The sequence below is a fragment of the Aphanomyces astaci genome, assembly GCF_000520075.1.
Source record: "Aphanomyces astaci strain APO3 unplaced genomic scaffold supercont1.12, whole genome shotgun sequence".
NCBI classification, from domain to species: Eukaryota; Oomycota; class Saprolegniomycetes; order Saprolegniales; family Verrucalvaceae; genus Aphanomyces; species Aphanomyces astaci.
Window position 1 is genome coordinate 727,952 of NW_009798275.1, and position 18,358 is coordinate 746,309.

Here is an 18,358-nt window from a genome sequence, read left to right on the forward strand (position 1 = left end):
CAATTTCCAAAAGTTGTCTACATAAAATTGGAGGGGAAAATTCCCATAGGATGTGTTATCGTTGGTGTATCCGTAGAGTTCCGGATAACTAGTTGAAGCGGTTACAGTTGTGACGTCCCAAGAAGGGGCAGCCGAAAAGCCGACAGACGGCATGGATAAGCTGTGCCAGCAATACCACGCAGAAGATGTGGGTCGCATCCTACTTCAAGCTCAAGACGAACTGCGAAGCATGCGCGAGAAGGTTAACGAGAAGAACAACGTCGATGTGAACGAGATCAACGCGATTCTGGAACGGGCTGAAGCTGACTTGCGCGCCAAAGCTGAAGTAACGTCGACATGACCAAACAAGGACCGCCCTGATCTATGTCACGCGTTTAGATTGTACTGAATGGCGTCGTGAACAACTCGATGAAGATGTTACCGGCCATCGAAGCCCCAGGCGGAAAGACGTCGTTGTCCAAATTCTCGTCGAAATTGGCACAAAAGCGGGAGTTGGCAGCGACGATGACCCGAGATGTACAGGTGAAAGTACATTTTCATCATAACGTTCGCTTACATGCCACTGCTAGAGCTCATACGAACCAGCTTCCCCTACGTATCGACAAGAGGATAGAGAGGTATTTCGCCTCACCAATCGAAGCCAACATCTCTCATCCTGCTCTTATTGCGTCGACAGCAGCCTCGCTTTGGTGGCCCAATCGAGCCCATGGAACGAGACCGAGCTCCAGGACGACGCCCAGTCGGTCGTATCATCAAAGCAGGCTCCCTCGTCAAGAAGAAAACGACCAAGCCCCATCGCCTTTTGCCCAAAGTACACATCTCAACCATACATGATTGAATACCCTGTCTTCTCCCCGTAATACTTTCTTGGTAGATGAATCGCACTGACCCGACGGCTCCATCCCCCGACCTCGTAGAAGAAGATGCACGAGGCGGGGTGCACAACCTGGTCACGAGGGGGTTCTTGCCTCCGTCGGTGGACGTCACGCCTGCCTTTACGCACGGCACGAGCGTGATCCAGAACAGCCGCGTCAAAATATACGATCGGGCGTCCCAGCCAGTCAAATCCATGCCGTACACCAACCCGTCGGGCTTCAACATGGCGTCGCTCAAGTTTGACATGTCGACGACCCCCGCCACTTCAACCCCCTCCCCCGTGGCAGCAGTCGTTTCAGGGGGAGATGTGTCCAAGATGGTAGTCACACCGATTGACATTTCATTCGACGCCCCGTCGTCTTCTCATCCCCCGGTGGAGCAACCCAAGGGGGGTGCCACTGGAGGCGACGACACGAATGGAGGCGACTCGAGTACTATTCACGTACGTGTTTGAATTGGTCAGAACGGATTGAAGACTCGTCACATGTTGTTGGGGGCTGTAGAACTTGCGCCGAAACGTCGAGAAAATACGTGGCTACAACGAACTGCTTGACACGTACAGGTAGGTACGAATTGATGTCGTTTGGGAGCATGAGAGTTGACATGATGAACCTATATGACTCGGACTTGGTTGTTTATTCGCTTTCGTTAGTTTGCATCAGTTTATCATCCGCAAAGGCAAGACACTGTCCGACACGCCCGAGTTTATTTCGTTTCAGCGGACGACAGAAGACTTGTGGGGCAGCGTGTCGACGTCCATACAAGAGTTGGAGACCATGCTCACGAGCTATTCCGTGCCGCTGGCGTACGTTGACGGCCAGAAGCTGATGAAGATCGCCGCGATGGACGCGACAACGCGCGGCACGACCGAGCTCTTGTCGTGCATCCTCAACATGGACGAAGTGAGTTCGCTCATGCGACGGCCTGGACAGCGCTACAAGGGTAGCCAGGGGCCCGACCTCGCGGTGGTGCTGATCCAAAGCGTGTGGCGCATGTTCCTCACGAAGAAGCGGCTGAAGAACCATCACGGAAACGAGGACGCCGCGGTCATTCAACGCATTTACAGGTCGTACCGGTGTTTTAGTCAACTCCAGCAGCGACTCAAACTCGTGCGGGAGGCCGACTTGCGCATCTGGGATGCGCAAATGCAGCGCTTTCGGGCGAACTGGGACACGGTACACACATAGTTTTCCAAAACTGCACTTTGCCGTTTGGTTGATTCAACTCTACAAATCGATGCGTAGATGAAAATGCAACGGCGGGTGGTCGTACATGTGCCGTCGTTTGCATCAGACGACCGCACGCGGTTGAAGATGGACAACTTTTCCATCCGTCAAAACCTCCAAATGGCGCGCATGTGTGCGATCGCCGACCCAAACGTGGACATTATCTACATCTCACCGTTCGAGTTGTCCCCAGACATCCAAAGGTACCAAGTACGGTTGCTCCAGCTCGGGGGGATCACGGACCCCCAGACCCGCATCCGCATGTTGCACCCCGAAAATGTCGACCGGTTTCCAGAGCACTTTTCACTCACGACGTTGCTACTGTATTCGCCGCACTGTCTCAAGAAGATCAAGCGGTTTGTGCGAGGAAAGAACGCGTACATTGTCACAGGAAACGTCGGGCCCGAAGACAAGCGGCTGGCCATCGCGCTGCAGATTCCGCTGCTGGGTATGGACCCAGACAAGGCGCTGCTGTACGGCACACGTGTAGGTCATACATTGTACTGTTATTGTGTGTGGGTAGAGATGTTTGTGGCGTACGTAGTCGGGGGGCAAACGCATCTTCATGGCGGCAGACGTCAACATTCCCATGGGAGCGCACGATATTTACGACGAAGACGAGCTCATTCAAAGCTTGAGCAAGTTGATTGCCGCGGACGTTGACCAGAACGAGTGGCTTGTCAAGGTACGATATCTTGTACGAAATGTATGGGGAAATGTGGCAACTGAGGGGTTCTTCTTTAGATCGACGCCGACCAGTCCGACACGGGCATCGCCAGCATCAACGTCCAGCAGATGCAGAGCGTGGCCAAAGTTCGCGCCGAGAAGCGAGACATGAAGCACATGGCGGCCGAATATTTCCAGCAGCCCGATGTCCGAGACGCTGTGCTGCGAAGCATCTTCAACGAACTGACCGAATCGTATTTTGCTGCAAACATCACGCCTTGCTTTCCAGATGTAAGAGAAGCACGTCTTGGAACAAGTGTTATGCTATCCTCTTTATGCACTCGATAGGTTTATGCGTCGTGGGCAGAGTTGCGGCCGGTGGCGTTGCGCGTGGGTGTCGTCATTGAGGTACGCATGTCGTGATGGTCACGAATACCGTTGCATCTCACGGCGACGATTTCGTCTTAGGCGTACCCGAGTAAAGTATTGAGCCAGGTCCGGGCCAACGTCTTTATTGAGCCTTCAGGCGGAGTGCACATCACGTCTGCACACGACTTATTCATGAGTCCAGCCAACAAACACCTGCCTCAGTGCGCTCTCTTCCCGCAGACGTCAGTGCCATATCAAGCCATCCGCGTACGTGTCGACGCATTAGTCATAACCAGTATATTCAACACTGGTACGTTGTTGTGAATATCTAGGGCGCGTCGTTGGCGATTGCAAGTTCCATGTTCATCAAAGGCATCATTGGCTATGCCAGCATCGACTACATGAGCTTCGCCGACCCCAAGACGTTGGTGGGGGGCGGGCGGCCTCGCCAGCGTCTGTGGGCCATGCAAGTCGTCCCTGGACTCACCAATACGGCCGTGTCGTTTGTCATGTTTGCGTTCCTGTCCTGCTCGCAGTTCAACCCAATCACGGGCAAATGTCATCTCCAGGTGGCCGCCCCGCCCCCCATCGCCGCCTCGGCGACCGTCGCCCCCATCACCCAAGCGCAGAAGGCGGTCGAGACCATTCTGAGCGCCCGACCGCCCAATGGCGCGGTTGTCTGCGGACCAGAGCGAACTTACATGGTGCTGGACTACATTTACCACCCCAACATGGCAACCCTGCACTTTTCCACGTTCTTCAACACGTGCCGACTCAACGGCGTGAGCTTTGACCTGCAGGTACAGTCCCATCCCAAGAACATACAATAACGTGGTTGCTAACGACTTGTGCGACAGAGGGCCATTGGCGCGGCGTTCATTCTAGCGGACAGCCTCACGGCGGGCGTGATGGGGTTGATGTGCATTGGCGAAAACGACAAGGAGGCGTTTCGAATAGCACGGCAGGCGGTGGAACTGATTGGGGACCAAGTGGGCGTGCAGGCGCTGCCGGACTCCCTCTCGGGCGAACGACTGGGCAACTTTCCCCACTTGCTCGCGATTGTGCGCAATAAGAGCGACGACCCTGCCGACAGGCGCAAACGACGGGGGGCACTTAAATAGTGATTACATCGACGTCCTTCAGTAGTGTCCTATACCACCAATCTGTGGGTCCGCTTCTTTCGTGCCATTCATTCGATGCCTGAACTCGAGGCACTCTGGGCTTAACGTTGGATTGGGTTGCTTGCTCATCGTACTATTGACAGTAACGTTACTATTGAACTTCAACTTTGGACATGACAAGCATCCGGAAAACATGACGATGCCGGTAAAATGGCAAGGAGTGCTGATTGTACAGTACATCCAAGCGATGGGGATAATCGGCGCGGCCTTATCGGCGGGACTGCTCTTGTGGAGTCTTCAAGCAGACGCAGTCGTGGTGAACACGGCGGTACGTATACACCTTATACTCGCTTAGGTGGATGGAGCTCTCATGTAATGGATGCTTGTAGGTCAAACGAACATTTGACCTCACGAGGCACATCGTGCGACAGGTGGACGACATCTCGTTTCGAGACGACGATGCGTCCGTGGCGACGTACACGGTGGCTATTCCTTTCGACTTCCATGAGCGTCTGTCCCACATGAGCGCCAAAACAGACAAAAACGCCGTCTGCGAGGTCGTCCAGGGCGAAAAAACTTCCCACACGCAGCTCTTCCACGTGCAGTTGCCGTCTCCTGTGTTGAAAGGGGCCGACGGGTCCATCAAAGTGACCGCCTATTTCACGCGCATACTCACGCCACTCCCTGCATCGATCAAGCAGAGCGAGGACCAACTCGTCGTGTTCCACGCCCCACATGTGCTGCCATCGCCATACGCCACAGTCACGCAAACCACGCGTATCAAGCTCCCTTCGACCCACGTAAGAAAGACCCACTCATCACCACTCGTTCTTTCTATCGTCTTCGTCGTCGCCGTCCTCTAGATCGAACGCCATTCCACCGTCGACCCCGTGTCCGTGAAAGGATCTGTTGTAACGTATGGCCCGTACACGGCCGTCCCTGGCGGCGCGCCTCCATCTTCTGCCAACGAGCTAATCACCGTTCACTTTCAGCACAACGAGCCCTTCCTCACCATGACGTCCCTTGTGAAGGAGGTCGATGTGTCCATGTGGGGCCGCGTGTCCACGGAGGAGGTCGTGGACGTCGAGCACACGGGCGCCGCCCTCGTTGGCGGGTTTTCCCGCTTCGAGTACTCTGAGCACGACGCCGTGTCTGCTTCGTTCCGGTCGTTCGTGGCCGTGCTACCCAAGCATGCGGTGAACGTCTACTACCGCGACCAGATTGGCAACATCACCACCTCCGCCTTGAGTGTCCTATCGAATGGCCACACGGAGCTCGTCCTCGAGGCGCGGTACCCGCTGTTTGGCGGGTGGAAGACTCAGTACTACCTCGGGTACTCGGAGCCCACGGCGTCCGTGCTCGTCCACGCCAACGACCGCTTCCGCCTCGAAGGACACCTGTCGACATGTGTCGAGCACGCGGCCGTGGACGACCTCACGCTCAAGGTCATCCTGCCCCAAGGCGCGACCAATGTCCAAGTGACCGCGCCGTGGCTCCATGTGGAGATCACGCACACGACGCGGCGTCAATCCTTCTTGGACGCTGGCCGCCCGGTGGTGATTCTGAAGAAGACCAACGTCGTGCCTGCCCACAACGACGTGCCGTTGACCGTCTCGTTCGACTATCCTGGTCATTATTACGTGTACCGCGAGCCGGCGCTGGTCGTGGGCGCGTGCTTTGGCTTGTTCGTCGTGTACATGGCACTCACGCGGCTTTTGAACCAAGCGCGACAGTCGCAAACCAAGCAAGACTAATAAGCGTGGTGACTCGTACTGTAGTAGTAGTACGTTAGTTTCCCAGTGAATATTGATATTACTTGGTCCAATGCCAACTTGGGTAGCACTGTAAACTATGAAGCGGATGATCACTTTCGCTTTGGCTATGCTTGTGGAGCAGTGGCATGCACAGAAACCAACCATGGCCTTGAGCTAACGTTAAGCTAACGTTAGGTTTCGACCTCATGGTACTAGTATTCGCGATAGTCTCACGAGGAGGTCATCAACCGACGATGGATGTTTCTTGTGAGGGTGTCGACACATGGAGTGGTTTTGCATGTAAAGTTATAAGACTATAGTTACTGGGATAATATATATAGTATTCATAAAGGCAGAAAGGTCGAGTTTCGACGACGACGAGGTAAGCTATAGCTGGTTGACGTCGCCGAATTCCGAGTAAAACGTGGCGATGGCCGTGGACGACTTGGTGGCGTCGGTGGGGTTGAACCACAATCGACATTTGTCGTACGGGGGCGCGTACAGGTGCAATGTGATCGCGTCCGTCGAGTCGCTGGGGTTGCCGATCTTGTGCAGGCCAAGCGAGTCGTCCATGTACGTCACCCCTTCCGAGATGGTCAGCTCCGACGTCTGTTCCAACGACGTGCCGTTGTTCCAGTACCGGACTTCGTGCACCGTGCCCTGGATGTGCCGGACCCAACATCCGTCCGACGGGTGGTCGTGGATGGGGCTGTACTTGCCCTTGTTCCAGCACAGCAACATCAGCGCATACGTTGCGTTGTCGGTTGCGATGAGGTTGCGAGTGTAGTTGCGGGACGGGTCAAAGTGCGCGTATCGCTTGAGCTCGTTCGAGTCGACGTTGAAAGCAGCCAGGGCGTTCTTAATGTCGTCCTTCTTGTTGAGGGGAAGCCGCTCTTGTCGCTCGAACTCGCTTTCGATCACATCCACGAGTTCACGCAGGGTCAAACCCTTTGGTGCGACCGAGGCGGGGGTGGCGACGCTGCTCGAGTTCAGTACCGAGCTCATTTGAGGTGTGGGAGAATATTGGATTGTGGATGCGAGCCAAGGATTTTAGCTGTAGAACGGAATATTACTATTTCGTACGGACTACACTTAACTTGTGTATGCGTGACAATTAAATTACTTCGTAAGAATGCCAAAGCTTCGTTTCGTGCATTTCATGACTGGTGCTAGGGGTGGGGGACGAAGTTCAAGGTAGAAATCAGTGGTTCATGGGTAATTGATGGGCCAAACCTTGTTCTTCTGGCTTCGCACGAGACAAATCTAGTGACGTGGCAGGTTCGAATCTGAACGAACGCTCAACAGTCCTTGTACAAGCAGCAGTGTCAATGGCGATTGTGATATTGTCCTTTTACCACTGCGCTCATTTGATTGAGTACCCACCCACCCCACTCCAATTTCGAATCGACTTTACAATAGCATTAGGTACAGATATCTGTATTACTGTATATTCAACCATCCCCAGTTTCCAAAAGCCAAGATCAAGTCAACTTCGGAAAAAAAATGCGAAAACAAATAGTAGAAAAGCCTAGTAGATACTAGTTAATCGCTCTAGTAGGTTGTTGGCATAGGAACTCAACCCCATTAAGTTTAATGTACACTTCTCACCCAGTTTCCAAAAGCCACATCCCAAGGGCTAAGTACAGTACAGTTTTGACCAGGTTTTGATTCGACCGGAGAGTAGCTAGCTGCACGCTCGCTCCCATGAGAAAATCCAAAAATAGAGCCTGACGATTCCAAGGTTCGTCGAGGGACGAAAACCTTGATTTGAGGCTAAACAGGTGCCATGGCCACCTCGCTACCGGTATGACAAGTGACTTTGCGCTTGCAGTACAGATTGTGCTCCTCCGTTCGTCGCGAACGTGAAATAATTACATTGCCGTTGAACACGTTATCCCTGTACATGTCTTTCATTTCAGAGGACCCAGTGACCGCTGGCTGGCACTACACACTTAGTCAAGACTTGTGTATTAGAAATCGTAACGACATGTCAAACTAACTACGCGTGGGCACGTCTGCACTGTCCAGTTCCGCTCGTCGCTGGCGAATCAGCTTGCACGCAGCTTTGTGGTGGGGCCAGTCTGCTGTCTGGTGCTCTTTGGAACAGTACAAGGCGGCGTCGCACGGGCACTTCAACAGGGCCTTTTCGGTCGGTTGGGTGCTGGCTCCGCATGTGCGGCAGCCCATCTTGGCTTCCGCCGGACCTTGTCGCTCGAAGAACACTTGTTCAAACGTGCGAGCAATGTTGGCCAAGAACGTCAGGATTATTTGCTGCCGCATCTGCAGCGTGAGCCACACATCCGCTTCGATGAGTACATTTCGCTGGATTTTGGCCTTCATTTCGTCAAGAACATGAGCAGACACGGACGGAAGGAGCGACTGAATCTGCTGCTCGGGGTCCTTCGGGTCGATAAAGGCCAGGGCCACAGTGTCGAACGTGGTGCCTGAAAACGTGGGCATGCGGTTCTTGGCCCGAAGCGCCTTCAAGTACGCCAAGTCCTCGGCCGCACAGTCAAAGCGAGCGCGATTGCAGAGAAGACGAACCAGAGGTTTCCCTTCGTCCGCAAGCAAGGCCGATAGCGTGAGTTCTGGCGCCAAGAAGTCGGACGCCTTGAGTTCGCTCGTGGGAGGAGACAGTGGCAGATCTGGAGAAGCATTTCGAAGCATGGATAGCTGACCGGCATACGGAAGTCCCAAGAACCACTTCATGAAGGTAGACCCATGGGCATCCCAGAAGCGCAGGAGAAACTCGCCTTCCGTCACGGGAGTAGGGGCGGACGCCGTGGAGGATGATGCCATTGGTGTTGCTGGACTGGTTGTTAACGGAAGAGTTATCCGGATGAAATTACGTATACTGTATTTATTTTAACGTGGCCAACCATTGATGGGCTGAGTTTTGCTTGACTGTGAGTTCACTTTCGAACATTTCAGTAATTTTAATGCTCGTTCGAATTGAATGGTCATATTATATTTGTGGACACGACGAAATTAGCTAACCAAGGCCCAAGATTTGGTGATTATTGTGTGCGACAAATAATCCAACTTTTGTCAAAACGGAGTCAGCGAGAAGGGACTTATAGGGGTTGTAGTCGTTATCAATACCAAACGAGAGCTTCTTCATGAAACTCGTTGAAATTGCTTGGAATTGAAAGTAGGTATTGAAAGTACGTACTAACTTAGTACCGGTACGCGTTATTGCATGTGTGGTGCAGGAAGTTAGTAATTCATTGACGGAATTCCGTGAACTTACAGTAACGTTAAGCCGAACATTAGAATAATGAAAACACTCATAGTTGTCTTTACCACCCACGGCGGTAGGATCTCAAAGTCAACGCGAGAGGTCACATGAGACATCACGCCATACAAAACTGCATTCAAGAATCCTCCATTGCAGAAAGTCATAGCTTGACTCATGTTGTTTGCGCTTGTGTCCAGCACTAGTAAGAGTATTGTCTCAGGGACATAAGTGTTGGTCCTCAGCCAAACTCACTCTGAAAGTACTACTGTAGTACGCTGGTAGTATGCTGGCCATCACGACACCACGGAATTCATTCACCATTCAGCTCAAGTTGCCATTACATGTACCCTCAAAAGGCGGCACACAAAATCGAATTCCATTGTAAATGACGCTGCTAGTAACGTTAGCATTGCCAATATTTGTCTTGTACTACGTAGTATATACTAGTAATACTGTATTCTACGTAGTAGTAGTACTAGTACAGTCCTTGTATACCAGTAGCCATCGTTTTACCACAATTGATCGATAATTCAATATATACATACGTACATTGCTTGAAGAAACTAAGATACATATCCATATATTACTTACTACGTAGTAGTACAGTAGTACTACATACCATAGTACTAGTAGTATACAATCTATTTTGACCAAATTGATCCTGCTTCTGCAACGCCAAAGCGCCGGGAATGTCGCATACTTCGAACTTCGCATAGCCTTACGTTTCTCAGTGAAACGGCTTCGAACTTCGAGTCTATTCCTGGACTCAGGCGCCCATTGTTGCTTTCGCTGCTTGCAACTCCAGGCGCCGTGCCGTAAGGACACATGCCGATAAGTTACGATCGCTGTTTGACGCGCACTGGAAGTATACGCATCATGGACACAGAATGCATAATGAACAAACCTACCGCGAAACTCTCCAAGTATCCAACGTACAAGTCAGCACCCGACGTGATCGCGGCGTTTAGGCAGCACAATCGATCCGAAATCACGGTCCGACCAGTGCAGCTGACGTCGCCACACATCAACGTCCAGCGGTTGACCAACGACAATCGGGTGACGACGACTCCATCTCCATGCTCCACTCACGTGGAAGAAATGTCCGGCGAGCATGTTGCCGTTCAAGACGACTGGCACGACGTGGTCGATGTCCACGTAGAAGCCTCGACGACGACCGCGCCAGGCTTGCTCACCCGCGAAATGCTGCAGACCAGTCTGACGTTGCTCTTTCCAGCGTTGGACGCAGAAGTCGTTGCATCGATCCATGCGCTGCTGCTGCACCCAGACCATGGCTTTGGCACGTATGACTTCGACGTGCTGGCGTTGCGCGCCTTCCTGCCGTCGTCGTCGCTGGTACTTGTCAGTCACGCGATCTTTTCCGTGATGTCGTTCGATGGCGTCGATATGCCCGTGTTGCTGTCGTGGGTCGGCGCCGTCGAGGCCGTGTACGACCCCGCGATTCCGTACCACAACGCCGACCACGCGGCAGACGTGGTCCATTCTCTCTTTTGCGCGCTCATGCACACCCCGTTGCGTTCGATCTTGTCGGTCCCGATGCAAATCGCGGGACTCCTCGCCGCGATCACCCACGACGCTGCCCATTTCGGCCGCACGAACCTCTTTCTCAAGAAATCCCACCACGCGCTGGCGACGACGTACCCCGTGTGCTGCCCTTTAGAAGAAATGCACGCGGCGGTGGGTCTCAACTTGCTCTCAGAGCACAACGTCCTGGCCCACTTGCCCACGTCGACGCAGACGGAACTCCGGCACGTCATGCACAGCGCCATCTTCACGACGTCGCTGTGCGAGCAGAAGAATCTGCTGGCGTCACTACGGGCCGTCAACACGAGCTCGTCGAATTTCGACCTCGTGGTGCTCCAGGCCGCCCTGCACGCCGCGGACTTGGGCCAAACGACCAAACCGTTTGCCGTGCATCGAGTGTGGGTGGATCGGCTAGGCGAGGAACTGTTTCGGCAGGGGGACGCGGAAAAGGTGCTCGGGTGGCCGGAGCCGTCGGCCATGTGCGACCGATTGGCGGGGTTTTCCGTGGGCGGGCAGCTGTTTTTTATGCAAAACCTCGTCTTGCCAGTGTATACGGCGCTCAACCAGAGGTTGGACGGGGGTTTGGAGCAAGTGTTGCGCCAGATTGCCGCCAACATTGACCAGTGGACGCAGCAGCTGCTGGCCTCACCTTCATAACTTATTGATACAATCTTTTCACACATCAAGGACTACCAGTAGATTCTGCCAACTGTCTGTGCGACACACCTGAAGTGTGATCACTCATTTGATCACTCATTTTTCAGGACCGCCAATATCTCACCTTCGACATACAGTGTACTACTACTATACAGTATTACTGTACTTCGAAGGAGTTAGTAGTACTTACTGAAGTACTAGTATAGTACAGTGAATGGTACAGTACTATTAATATTATGCTACACGCCAAAAAGCATGCGTTTTCTCAATCTGATTGGCTCAAAAGAATGGTTTTGACGCGCTCTTTCATTGCCTGACTCCGCCATTGGCTAATCTTAAATTAAACGACTTTAATTGGCTAGTTGACTGCAGTATATTTTGACTGATGTCTGGTATACAGTATTTATTTCACTTGTTCTACTAGAAGTCGAACAGGTGAAATACCTCAAGTACAGTAATATATTACACATATTCTAGTACCGTCTGTAGTAGGGAATGAAAGCTGTACGTGGCGATATGGTTTGAGTGAGTCTCTTCAAGGTGCTCCCCCGCCTCACTTCCTACTTGCTATTCACGGGTAGATACCCTGCTCTATGAGCACCTTTATGGTCTCTACATGCTCTTTGAGCCACACTACTTTTACTTTCGTTGCCTTAACGTAATGCACTTTGTGGTATTTACCTTTGCATGCAAAACAAAAAGTAACGGACTGGCTGTAGCTATCCGGATGTCTGAACCTGGCGAAGAAGGCGAGAGCTGACAAGCCAAAGTGCCCCTCTTGACAGTCACCCCACTCGGCAAAGACTGCGCGGGGCCTTCGAGACGAAGGTTCTCACAGAGAAAGAGGAGTTCTTAAGGCAAAAAAGGGCTTGGCGAATAAATCGCTTTTTATTTAAATTTTATACCAAGTTCTTTTTGGTGAGGCAAAAAGTGCCAAAGGGCAACCCGATACACAAGCCACCCTGAGAACTGAGGCGGAGAAGGTAGTGTACAGCAAACAAGAAGTTGTAGAGGCACAGAAGTGCCAGCGAGGCAAAAGCCGAAGGATGCGTAACCACGCAAGTGTTCCTCAAAGCCACACTGAAGTTTGTCTGAGTATTGCTGAAATTAACCAATCAAAGTCATGGCTTTCAAAACGGTTGGTTGATTTGTCAAGTATTCTATTTTGACCAATCGCGAAATCCGGTTTCTCCTGTCAAATGAAAAGTTGGACAAGCTTAATTTAAAATGGATATAAAATGTTTTCGAAATGTAAACAGCCCAGTTTACATTTTGTAAACTGAAAATTCAATACTTTGACCATAAAAAACCTACCTATAACTGTAAACTTTGTCCAAATCCTTCCAATTTTTTTGTCCATAGACCTCTCACCAAGGTTTCAATGAATTTGTAATCAGATTCATGAACTTCGTCCTTGAATTTCATATCGCTTTGGCTCATATAATGAGCGCTGCGTTGAGATTATGCTCCTAGATTGTGGAATGAAAATACGTACCTGTGACTACTGTAGCTGTAAAGATATACTACCTAGTATATCTTTACAGCTACAGTATACACTACTATTATTAATAATAGTACTGGTACTACTAATAAATACGTACTATTACTATTAATAGTAGTATTACACGAGCATGAAAAAATGGATGCCCGTAAAGACACGCGTGCCACGTCAAAGACACGCGGAAATGAGCACTACATATGCGTGCAGCGCCATCCATTTCTGCTTTCCAGCCACCTTTCGCACGACTTTGAATGGCATGAGTGCTGTACATGAAGACGCTTCCGTCGTCGAGGAAGTCCCCGACTCCACCCCCACGGCTGCCCGTTGCCAGGTGCTTTCAAAAGGTGCGTCGACACCCCACTCAAACCTCGTCACGTATATCTCACCACTCGTAGGACTCGCGTGGAACTTTTGCTCGATCGCCCTCAATCCATTCTTGCAATGTTACGCAAGAAGCGCGAAGGCCAGCAATCCGTTCAGCGTTTGCTTCAAGGAATTCAAAGGCTTGGGTCGAGCGATTTGCAACTTCACGCTGCAGCACAGCGTGTTGGAGAAGGCGCCGCCCACGTACATATTCAACATCGTCTTGCCAGCGTGTCGTCGCTCCAGTTAACCGTCCCGTGGTTGTCTTGGTTTTATTATGTGCCCAATAATGCCAGCGTTATTTGTTTTTCTAAATATTAATACTACTACAGTAGTAATACAGGAGTTGTTCTATTTTAATAGAACAATGATACTATTTTAATAGTATCATAGCATAATAATACTATTAAAATAGTATTATTATGCTACGTAAGTAGTATTATTCGTATACTACAGTAGTAAGATGGTACGATTAATAGTACTATAATAGTGGTACTATTCATAGCACTGTAATATTGTCGATTTGATACAAATTTACCAAACCGATCCACAATCGATCTGATTGGTTGAGTTTGATGGAGAAGGTTTTGATTGGCTAGTAATTTTGAGCTCATCTGAAGTGGCCAATCAATTCGATTTAAATTCCAACGAGAAACCACGCCACAACACGAAATTTCACTCGAAAGCACAATAGGTATTATTAATATTAATACGAACGTTGCAGATTTTGGGCGGAACGAATGCAAGATTTGTATAACTTTTGCCCTAGGACGTGTACCTCGGAAGTACTTGACTGTGAGTAGCACCAAAACGCCCATATAAACGGCGCATGAATAGATAAATATATACTGTATACACGGACAGTTTACTTGGCGCGTTGTTGTTTCGTGGGGTCGTAGTCGCGCAATTCGCGTCCAACCAAGTACAGCTCGTCGCGGATGGCATCTCGTAGGTCCTGGAACCATCGGCCAGCAGCTTCCGACTGCAGGCCAACCACCAGCAACCCCACGACTTGGGTCAAAAACGCCGCGCGGAACACGTGGACATGCGTGAGGTGCAGCACTCCTTGAAACCAGAGCTGATAGACGACGCTGCACGCCAACGGCAGCGCCAGCCCCGCGACGAGCACGCGGGCGAGCGGCCACACCACGTTGGCTTCGAACGCGGCGAAGTCGAGACACTTGTGTGCGACATCGTCCCCTTCCACGACAACGCCTTCGTCACTCGCAATCACGTGAAACTGGATCTGGTTCATGGCCACACAGAGCGAGTCCAACACGCTGCCTTGGTCCCACGGAATCAAACAGCACGCCCAGTACAGGCCATATTGCAGCACCACAAAGCCAAAGCACGTCAGCTACACAAGGCGTCACAGTCTTAGTTGCACAGTATGTGTATATATATGTATTCGTACCTCAACAAAGCTGGGCCAGGTCGAGGTTGGCAGCAGCAGCGACACGATCGCCCCGATCAAGTAGGGCAGTCCCACCAAATACACGGCCGCTACCTTGATCAAGCCCAAAATTGTCAGCCCGTGCACGCCATAGCCAGCTTGCCGCAACGCTGGATGGACATGCTGCTGGGGAAGCATCAGCACCCGACACACTTCGGCTGCGTACATCCACATGAAGAGGACCACCACGCCCATGGCAAGACTGATTGGGTCGTGGCCGCCCCCCAAGAACCGATCTACCAAGGCCGTGGCGCGACGACCCACGACCAACGGCCCCAGTGTCACAGCAACGAGCGCAGCAACCATGCATCCCCACCACAGAAGGCAGAGGAGGACGAGTCGCGCCAGCACAAAGCTCGGCGACGTGCGCGGCAGAAGCGCGTACTCCATCCTGGCCGTGTCCAGGGCCCCAGCCTTGGGCCATTCCCGGCGCCGGAACCCGTACGGAGCTGGCTGCTCCCCCCGTTGTTGGGGGTGGTGGGGGTCGTCCAACGGATCAAACACGAGGTCCGGCAGGGTGAGGATCACATCGCGGTCCCCGGGGACGAGGGCGGGCACGCGCGGGAGGAGAAACTCGACCAACCCCAGCCACCGACACACGACAGCCATCCATTTCGTCTGGAGGTGTCCAATGGTGGGGGCGAAGTGGTCGAGTGAATCTTGGACGTTGATGTGCGCGATCGCAAGCTCCAGTGGAACTTGGCCGATCGCAAACAGGTAGCTCAAGTGCACGTCCAACGGAAAGACCCATGCCGGCAACCACCACGTCGCGAGATACACTGGAGCGGACACTAAAATTGGTACAAACATTGCGTACTTGAACGTGGCCACGGCCATCGACAGGTATTGCGTCGGCGCGTTGCCGGCCAAAATGGCCTTGAATTTGTACTGATGAGGGTCGTGGGGATACAACACCCCAGTGAGGATGTCTGGATGCAGCACTTCTCGCAGCTGGAGCACCGCCACCGAAATGAAATGGATGAATGACATGCCGAGCACCCAGTGCGCCGCGTACGCCGCGAGCATGTGGTGCACGGCAAACGATAGGCGATGCATGACAGTGGCGTGGAAGAGCGGGAGGGTGGCCACGTCGACGGCGATGCCGATCACCACGGGCAGTACAAACACCTTGAGCACGAGATGCGTCGTGAGTTTGGCGGCGGCGCAAAGACATGAGAGGGCCCACATCAGCGGGCCAAACACGCTGCCAATGTGAGGGTCCCGTCGCTTGGGGATCCATGCGCGAAGGTAGCGCCACAGAAACAAGCCAAACCCCCACACTACGTACGAAGTCCAGCACTGGATGAAGTCGACCAACTGGAGGCAGTCGCCGCGGGTCCTGGCGGCTTCCTTGGCCGCGTCCATGATCGTCCGAATCGCATGGGGGAGGACGGAAGACGGGAAGATACCGCCGCCGAGGGTGGTGGCGGCGGTCGCGCTAAGATACAACGACCCGAACGTATGCGGCACATTCACAAACAGGACAAGAAACGCACTGCTCGTGACGAGGAAGAAGAGGACGTTGCGCAGGGCCACCGTCGAGTGCGCTTGGAACCCCATGACGTCCCATAGCCAGTCGGCGTCGTCGGCGGCATGGTCGTGAGGGTGATGGTGGTGATGATGAAGGACAGGAGGTTCGGCCGGGGGGTTGCGCGCGGGCGGGACGGCGTCGGCCGGCATGTGGTCCGCTTCTCGAAGGGGAATGCGACGCAGGGGTGGCCCCGGCGGTGCCGCGAGCCCGATGTGGTCGTCATGGTCGTCGCCTTCGTCGTCGGATTCGCCTTCCGGTTCGTGTTCGTCAATGTGCCACCCGGATGCAATCAAGTCGTCGCGGTGGAAGCGGTTGGATTCGAGTTGGATGTCTTCGGCGATGCACACAAGATAAAATCCCGACAAGACCACCGTCACCATTAACACAAGGCCGTGGAAGATGTCGTCGACGACAGTGTCCATGTGTTGGATGCGGTCCATGAAGCGAACGACCGCCAGGGACGGCGAGCGTAGGCGATAGAACCAATTGAGGCAGTAGGGGGTCACGACGACCCACAACATGAGGATGGCAACCAGCCGCAGGTACTCGGAGGTGCGGCGACTGACGAGCCAGATGGAAGACAAGGCAACCTCATGGAAAGGTATGACGTCGGGGCACCCGTGGGCATAGACTTGTCGAAACAGGAATGTATGACTGCACAGGTCACACGCATCGCGCTTCGAGAATGTAAGCCAGTGGATCAAGCAGTCCGAGTGCACATGCCGAATGGACCCATTGCACTTGCATGGCGCGAAAAGGGGACGTCGCGGTTCCTAAGAGAAATGAGGCATTGATTGGCGTGGCACAGGACTTACAGCTTCTTCACGACAGACACGGCATTCAGCTGCGTCGTAATGATCGTCCATGAAGCTTCTCAAAGCAGCGATGGGATGTCCTGCACGGAAGAGCGCAACAACTGCGGCGGGAGAGCCTCGAGATAATGTAGTTAATATTGGCCAATCAATGCTCGAAACCATAAAATCACCAATCAAATCCCATCACGTGTTATTTAATACTATTAATACGTAGTACTATTGATAGTAATAATATTATTAATAGTATAACTTCGATTTGCACTTTACAAATGTGCAAAAGCGAGGGAGTTGCATAAATGACCTCCCTATAATTACATTCTGTAACGAATGGTGATCCTAAATCAAACTGTACGAATTATCTAAAACACTGGGGTCGATGTAACAAACACCCTGGTTTATGGTGTGAATAGCCAAAACGAGTGAAAAGCACAATATGTACTATTGATAGTAATAATATTATTAATACGTATTACAAGTAATAGTATAAGACCGGGTCTGGATGCCACAAAAAATGGCATAAAATGGCCGTTTTCGAAGACAAGTTGGCAAAATCGAAATATTCCATTTTCGAGATTTTGTGCGTCTGGATGCCACCAAAGCTTTTATGTTTTTATGCCACAATTTTCTTGAGAATCGGGTGTTTGATGGTATAAATCAAATGGACCGATTTGGTCCAACTTCTTTATGGAGGTTTGCGTTACGTTGGAAATCGAATAATTTTTCCATATTTCAATGGCATGCAGACAACTTTACTTTTTTTCTCCTTTCTTTCGTGGGATATGAGACTTTGGAAAAATTTTGCAGACTTGCCAAAGCAGTTTATGGCATAATTTTAGGGGGTGGCATCCATACCAGGCCTAGTATTAATAGTATACGAATTAGGTAGAATTCCAAATCGTTCATTGCCATCGCCAACCATATACTACGTATGTGTGCAATTACGTGACAACTTTCTTGGTTCCGTGCCACGTTTTACATTATCATTTCGTACCATTCAAATCAATGCCGAAATTGCCTCAATGGACAATTCAATACAAATAGATATATATATGGAATTATACAAAAGCTAACTAGGGCCCAACGACGACTACAATTTTGCCTTGGACGTGGCCTTGTTCAAACAGGCGAAACGCGTCGGCGGCGTGGCCCAAGTCGAATTGGGCGGTGACGCGGGGACGGACGTGGCCTGCTTCGGCCAGCTCCTTGAGCGACTCGAGCAGGGCCTGCGACGGCTTGAGCATCCCCA

General features: G+C 51.9%; 7 protein-coding genes across 7 annotated transcripts; 4 read left to right on the forward strand and 3 right to left on the reverse strand.

The window, feature by feature from the left end:
• The first annotated feature begins 118 nt into the window (after positions 1-118).
• H257_06305 (hypothetical protein) lies at positions 119-4,298 on the forward strand. The gene is made up of 14 exons (XM_009831493.1): positions 119-325; positions 379-516; positions 570-617; positions 680-811; positions 875-1,318; positions 1,380-1,438; positions 1,529-2,051; positions 2,121-2,588; positions 2,647-2,787; positions 2,847-3,059; positions 3,117-3,176; positions 3,237-3,404; positions 3,470-3,937; positions 3,995-4,298. The coding sequence occupies exons 1-14, from the start codon at positions 152-154 to the stop codon at positions 4,256-4,258; spliced, it is 3,300 nt and encodes a 1,099-aa protein (XP_009829795.1). The 5' UTR covers positions 119-151; the 3' UTR covers positions 4,259-4,298.
• Positions 4,299-4,505: 207 nt separating this feature from the next.
• On the forward strand, positions 4,506-6,119 carry H257_06306 (hypothetical protein; the record flags this gene model as incomplete). Its single annotated transcript, XM_009831494.1, has 3 exons — positions 4,506-4,586; positions 4,648-5,058; positions 5,122-6,119. The coding sequence occupies 3 exons, from the start codon at positions 4,506-4,508 to the stop codon at positions 6,010-6,012; spliced, it is 1,383 nt and encodes a 460-aa protein (XP_009829796.1). The 3' UTR covers positions 6,013-6,119.
• Positions 6,120-6,283: 164 nt separating this feature from the next.
• H257_06307 (hypothetical protein) lies at positions 6,284-7,034 on the reverse strand. The gene has a single exon (XM_009831495.1). The coding sequence runs from the start codon at positions 7,015-7,017 to the stop codon at positions 6,400-6,402; it is 618 nt and encodes a 205-aa protein (XP_009829797.1). The 5' UTR covers positions 7,018-7,034; the 3' UTR covers positions 6,284-6,399.
• A 933-nt stretch (positions 7,035-7,967) lies between these two features.
• On the reverse strand, positions 7,968-8,828 carry H257_06308 (hypothetical protein). Its single transcript, XM_009831496.1, has one exon. It carries the CDS (start codon positions 8,809-8,811, stop codon positions 8,008-8,010), a length of 804 nt encoding a protein of 267 aa, XP_009829798.1. The 5' UTR covers positions 8,812-8,828; the 3' UTR covers positions 7,968-8,007.
• Positions 8,829-10,039: 1,211 nt separating this feature from the next.
• Positions 10,040-11,474, forward strand: H257_06309 (hypothetical protein). The gene has a single exon (XM_009831497.1). It carries the CDS (start codon positions 10,076-10,078, stop codon positions 11,447-11,449), a length of 1,374 nt encoding a protein of 457 aa, XP_009829799.1. The 5' UTR covers positions 10,040-10,075; the 3' UTR covers positions 11,450-11,474.
• A 1,611-nt stretch (positions 11,475-13,085) lies between these two features.
• H257_06310 (hypothetical protein) lies at positions 13,086-13,659 on the forward strand. Its single transcript, XM_009831498.1, has 2 exons — positions 13,086-13,294; positions 13,346-13,659. Exons 1-2 carry the CDS (start codon positions 13,093-13,095, stop codon positions 13,561-13,563), a joined length of 420 nt encoding a protein of 139 aa, XP_009829800.1. The 5' UTR covers positions 13,086-13,092; the 3' UTR covers positions 13,564-13,659.
• A 330-nt stretch (positions 13,660-13,989) lies between these two features.
• On the reverse strand, positions 13,990-17,232 carry H257_06311 (hypothetical protein). The gene is made up of 3 exons (XM_009831499.1): positions 17,113-17,232; positions 14,728-17,070; positions 13,990-14,670 (listed from the first exon to the last, which is right to left on the reverse strand). Exons 1-3 carry the CDS (start codon positions 17,161-17,163, stop codon positions 14,179-14,181), a joined length of 2,886 nt encoding a protein of 961 aa, XP_009829801.1. The 5' UTR covers positions 17,164-17,232; the 3' UTR covers positions 13,990-14,178.
• Positions 17,233-18,358: the final 1,126 nt, after the last annotated feature.

What these genes read in the sequence shown, in the direction of transcription:
- H257_06311 (XM_009831499.1), bottom strand. Translation starts at nt 17,163, where the DNA reads ATGGACGATCATTACGACGCAGCTGAATGCCGTGTCTGTCGTGAAGAA. An exon ending in GTGTCTGTCGTGAAGAAGCT is followed by an intron (nt 17,071 to 17,112) that starts GTAAGTCCTGTG and finishes CATTTCTCTTAG; the next exon opens with GAACCGCGACGTCCCCTTTT. An exon ending in CCTGGCCCAGCTTTGTTGAG is followed by an intron (nt 14,671 to 14,727) that starts GTACGAATACAT and finishes CGCCTTGTGTAG; the next exon opens with CTGACGTGCTTTGGCTTTGT.
- H257_06308 (XM_009831496.1), bottom strand. Translation starts at nt 8,811, where the DNA reads ATGGCATCATCCTCCACGGCGTCCGCCCCTACTCCCGTGACGGAAGGC.
- H257_06305 (XM_009831493.1), top strand. Translation starts at nt 152, where the DNA reads ATGGATAAGCTGTGCCAGCAATACCACGCAGAAGATGTGGGTCGCATC. An exon ending in CGCTGCTGTACGGCACACGT is followed by an intron (nt 2,589 to 2,646) that starts GTAGGTCATACA and finishes TGGCGTACGTAG; the next exon opens with TCGGGGGGCAAACGCATCTT. An exon ending in AGAACGAGTGGCTTGTCAAG is followed by an intron (nt 2,788 to 2,846) that starts GTACGATATCTT and finishes GTTCTTCTTTAG; the next exon opens with ATCGACGCCGACCAGTCCGA.
- H257_06310 (XM_009831498.1), top strand. Translation starts at nt 13,093, where the DNA reads ATGCCCGTAAAGACACGCGTGCCACGTCAAAGACACGCGGAAATGAGC. An exon ending in TTGCCAGGTGCTTTCAAAAG is followed by an intron (nt 13,295 to 13,345) that starts GTGCGTCGACAC and finishes CACCACTCGTAG; the next exon opens with GACTCGCGTGGAACTTTTGC.
- H257_06307 (XM_009831495.1), bottom strand. Translation starts at nt 7,017, where the DNA reads ATGAGCTCGGTACTGAACTCGAGCAGCGTCGCCACCCCCGCCTCGGTC.
- H257_06309 (XM_009831497.1), top strand. Translation starts at nt 10,076, where the DNA reads ATGCCGATAAGTTACGATCGCTGTTTGACGCGCACTGGAAGTATACGC.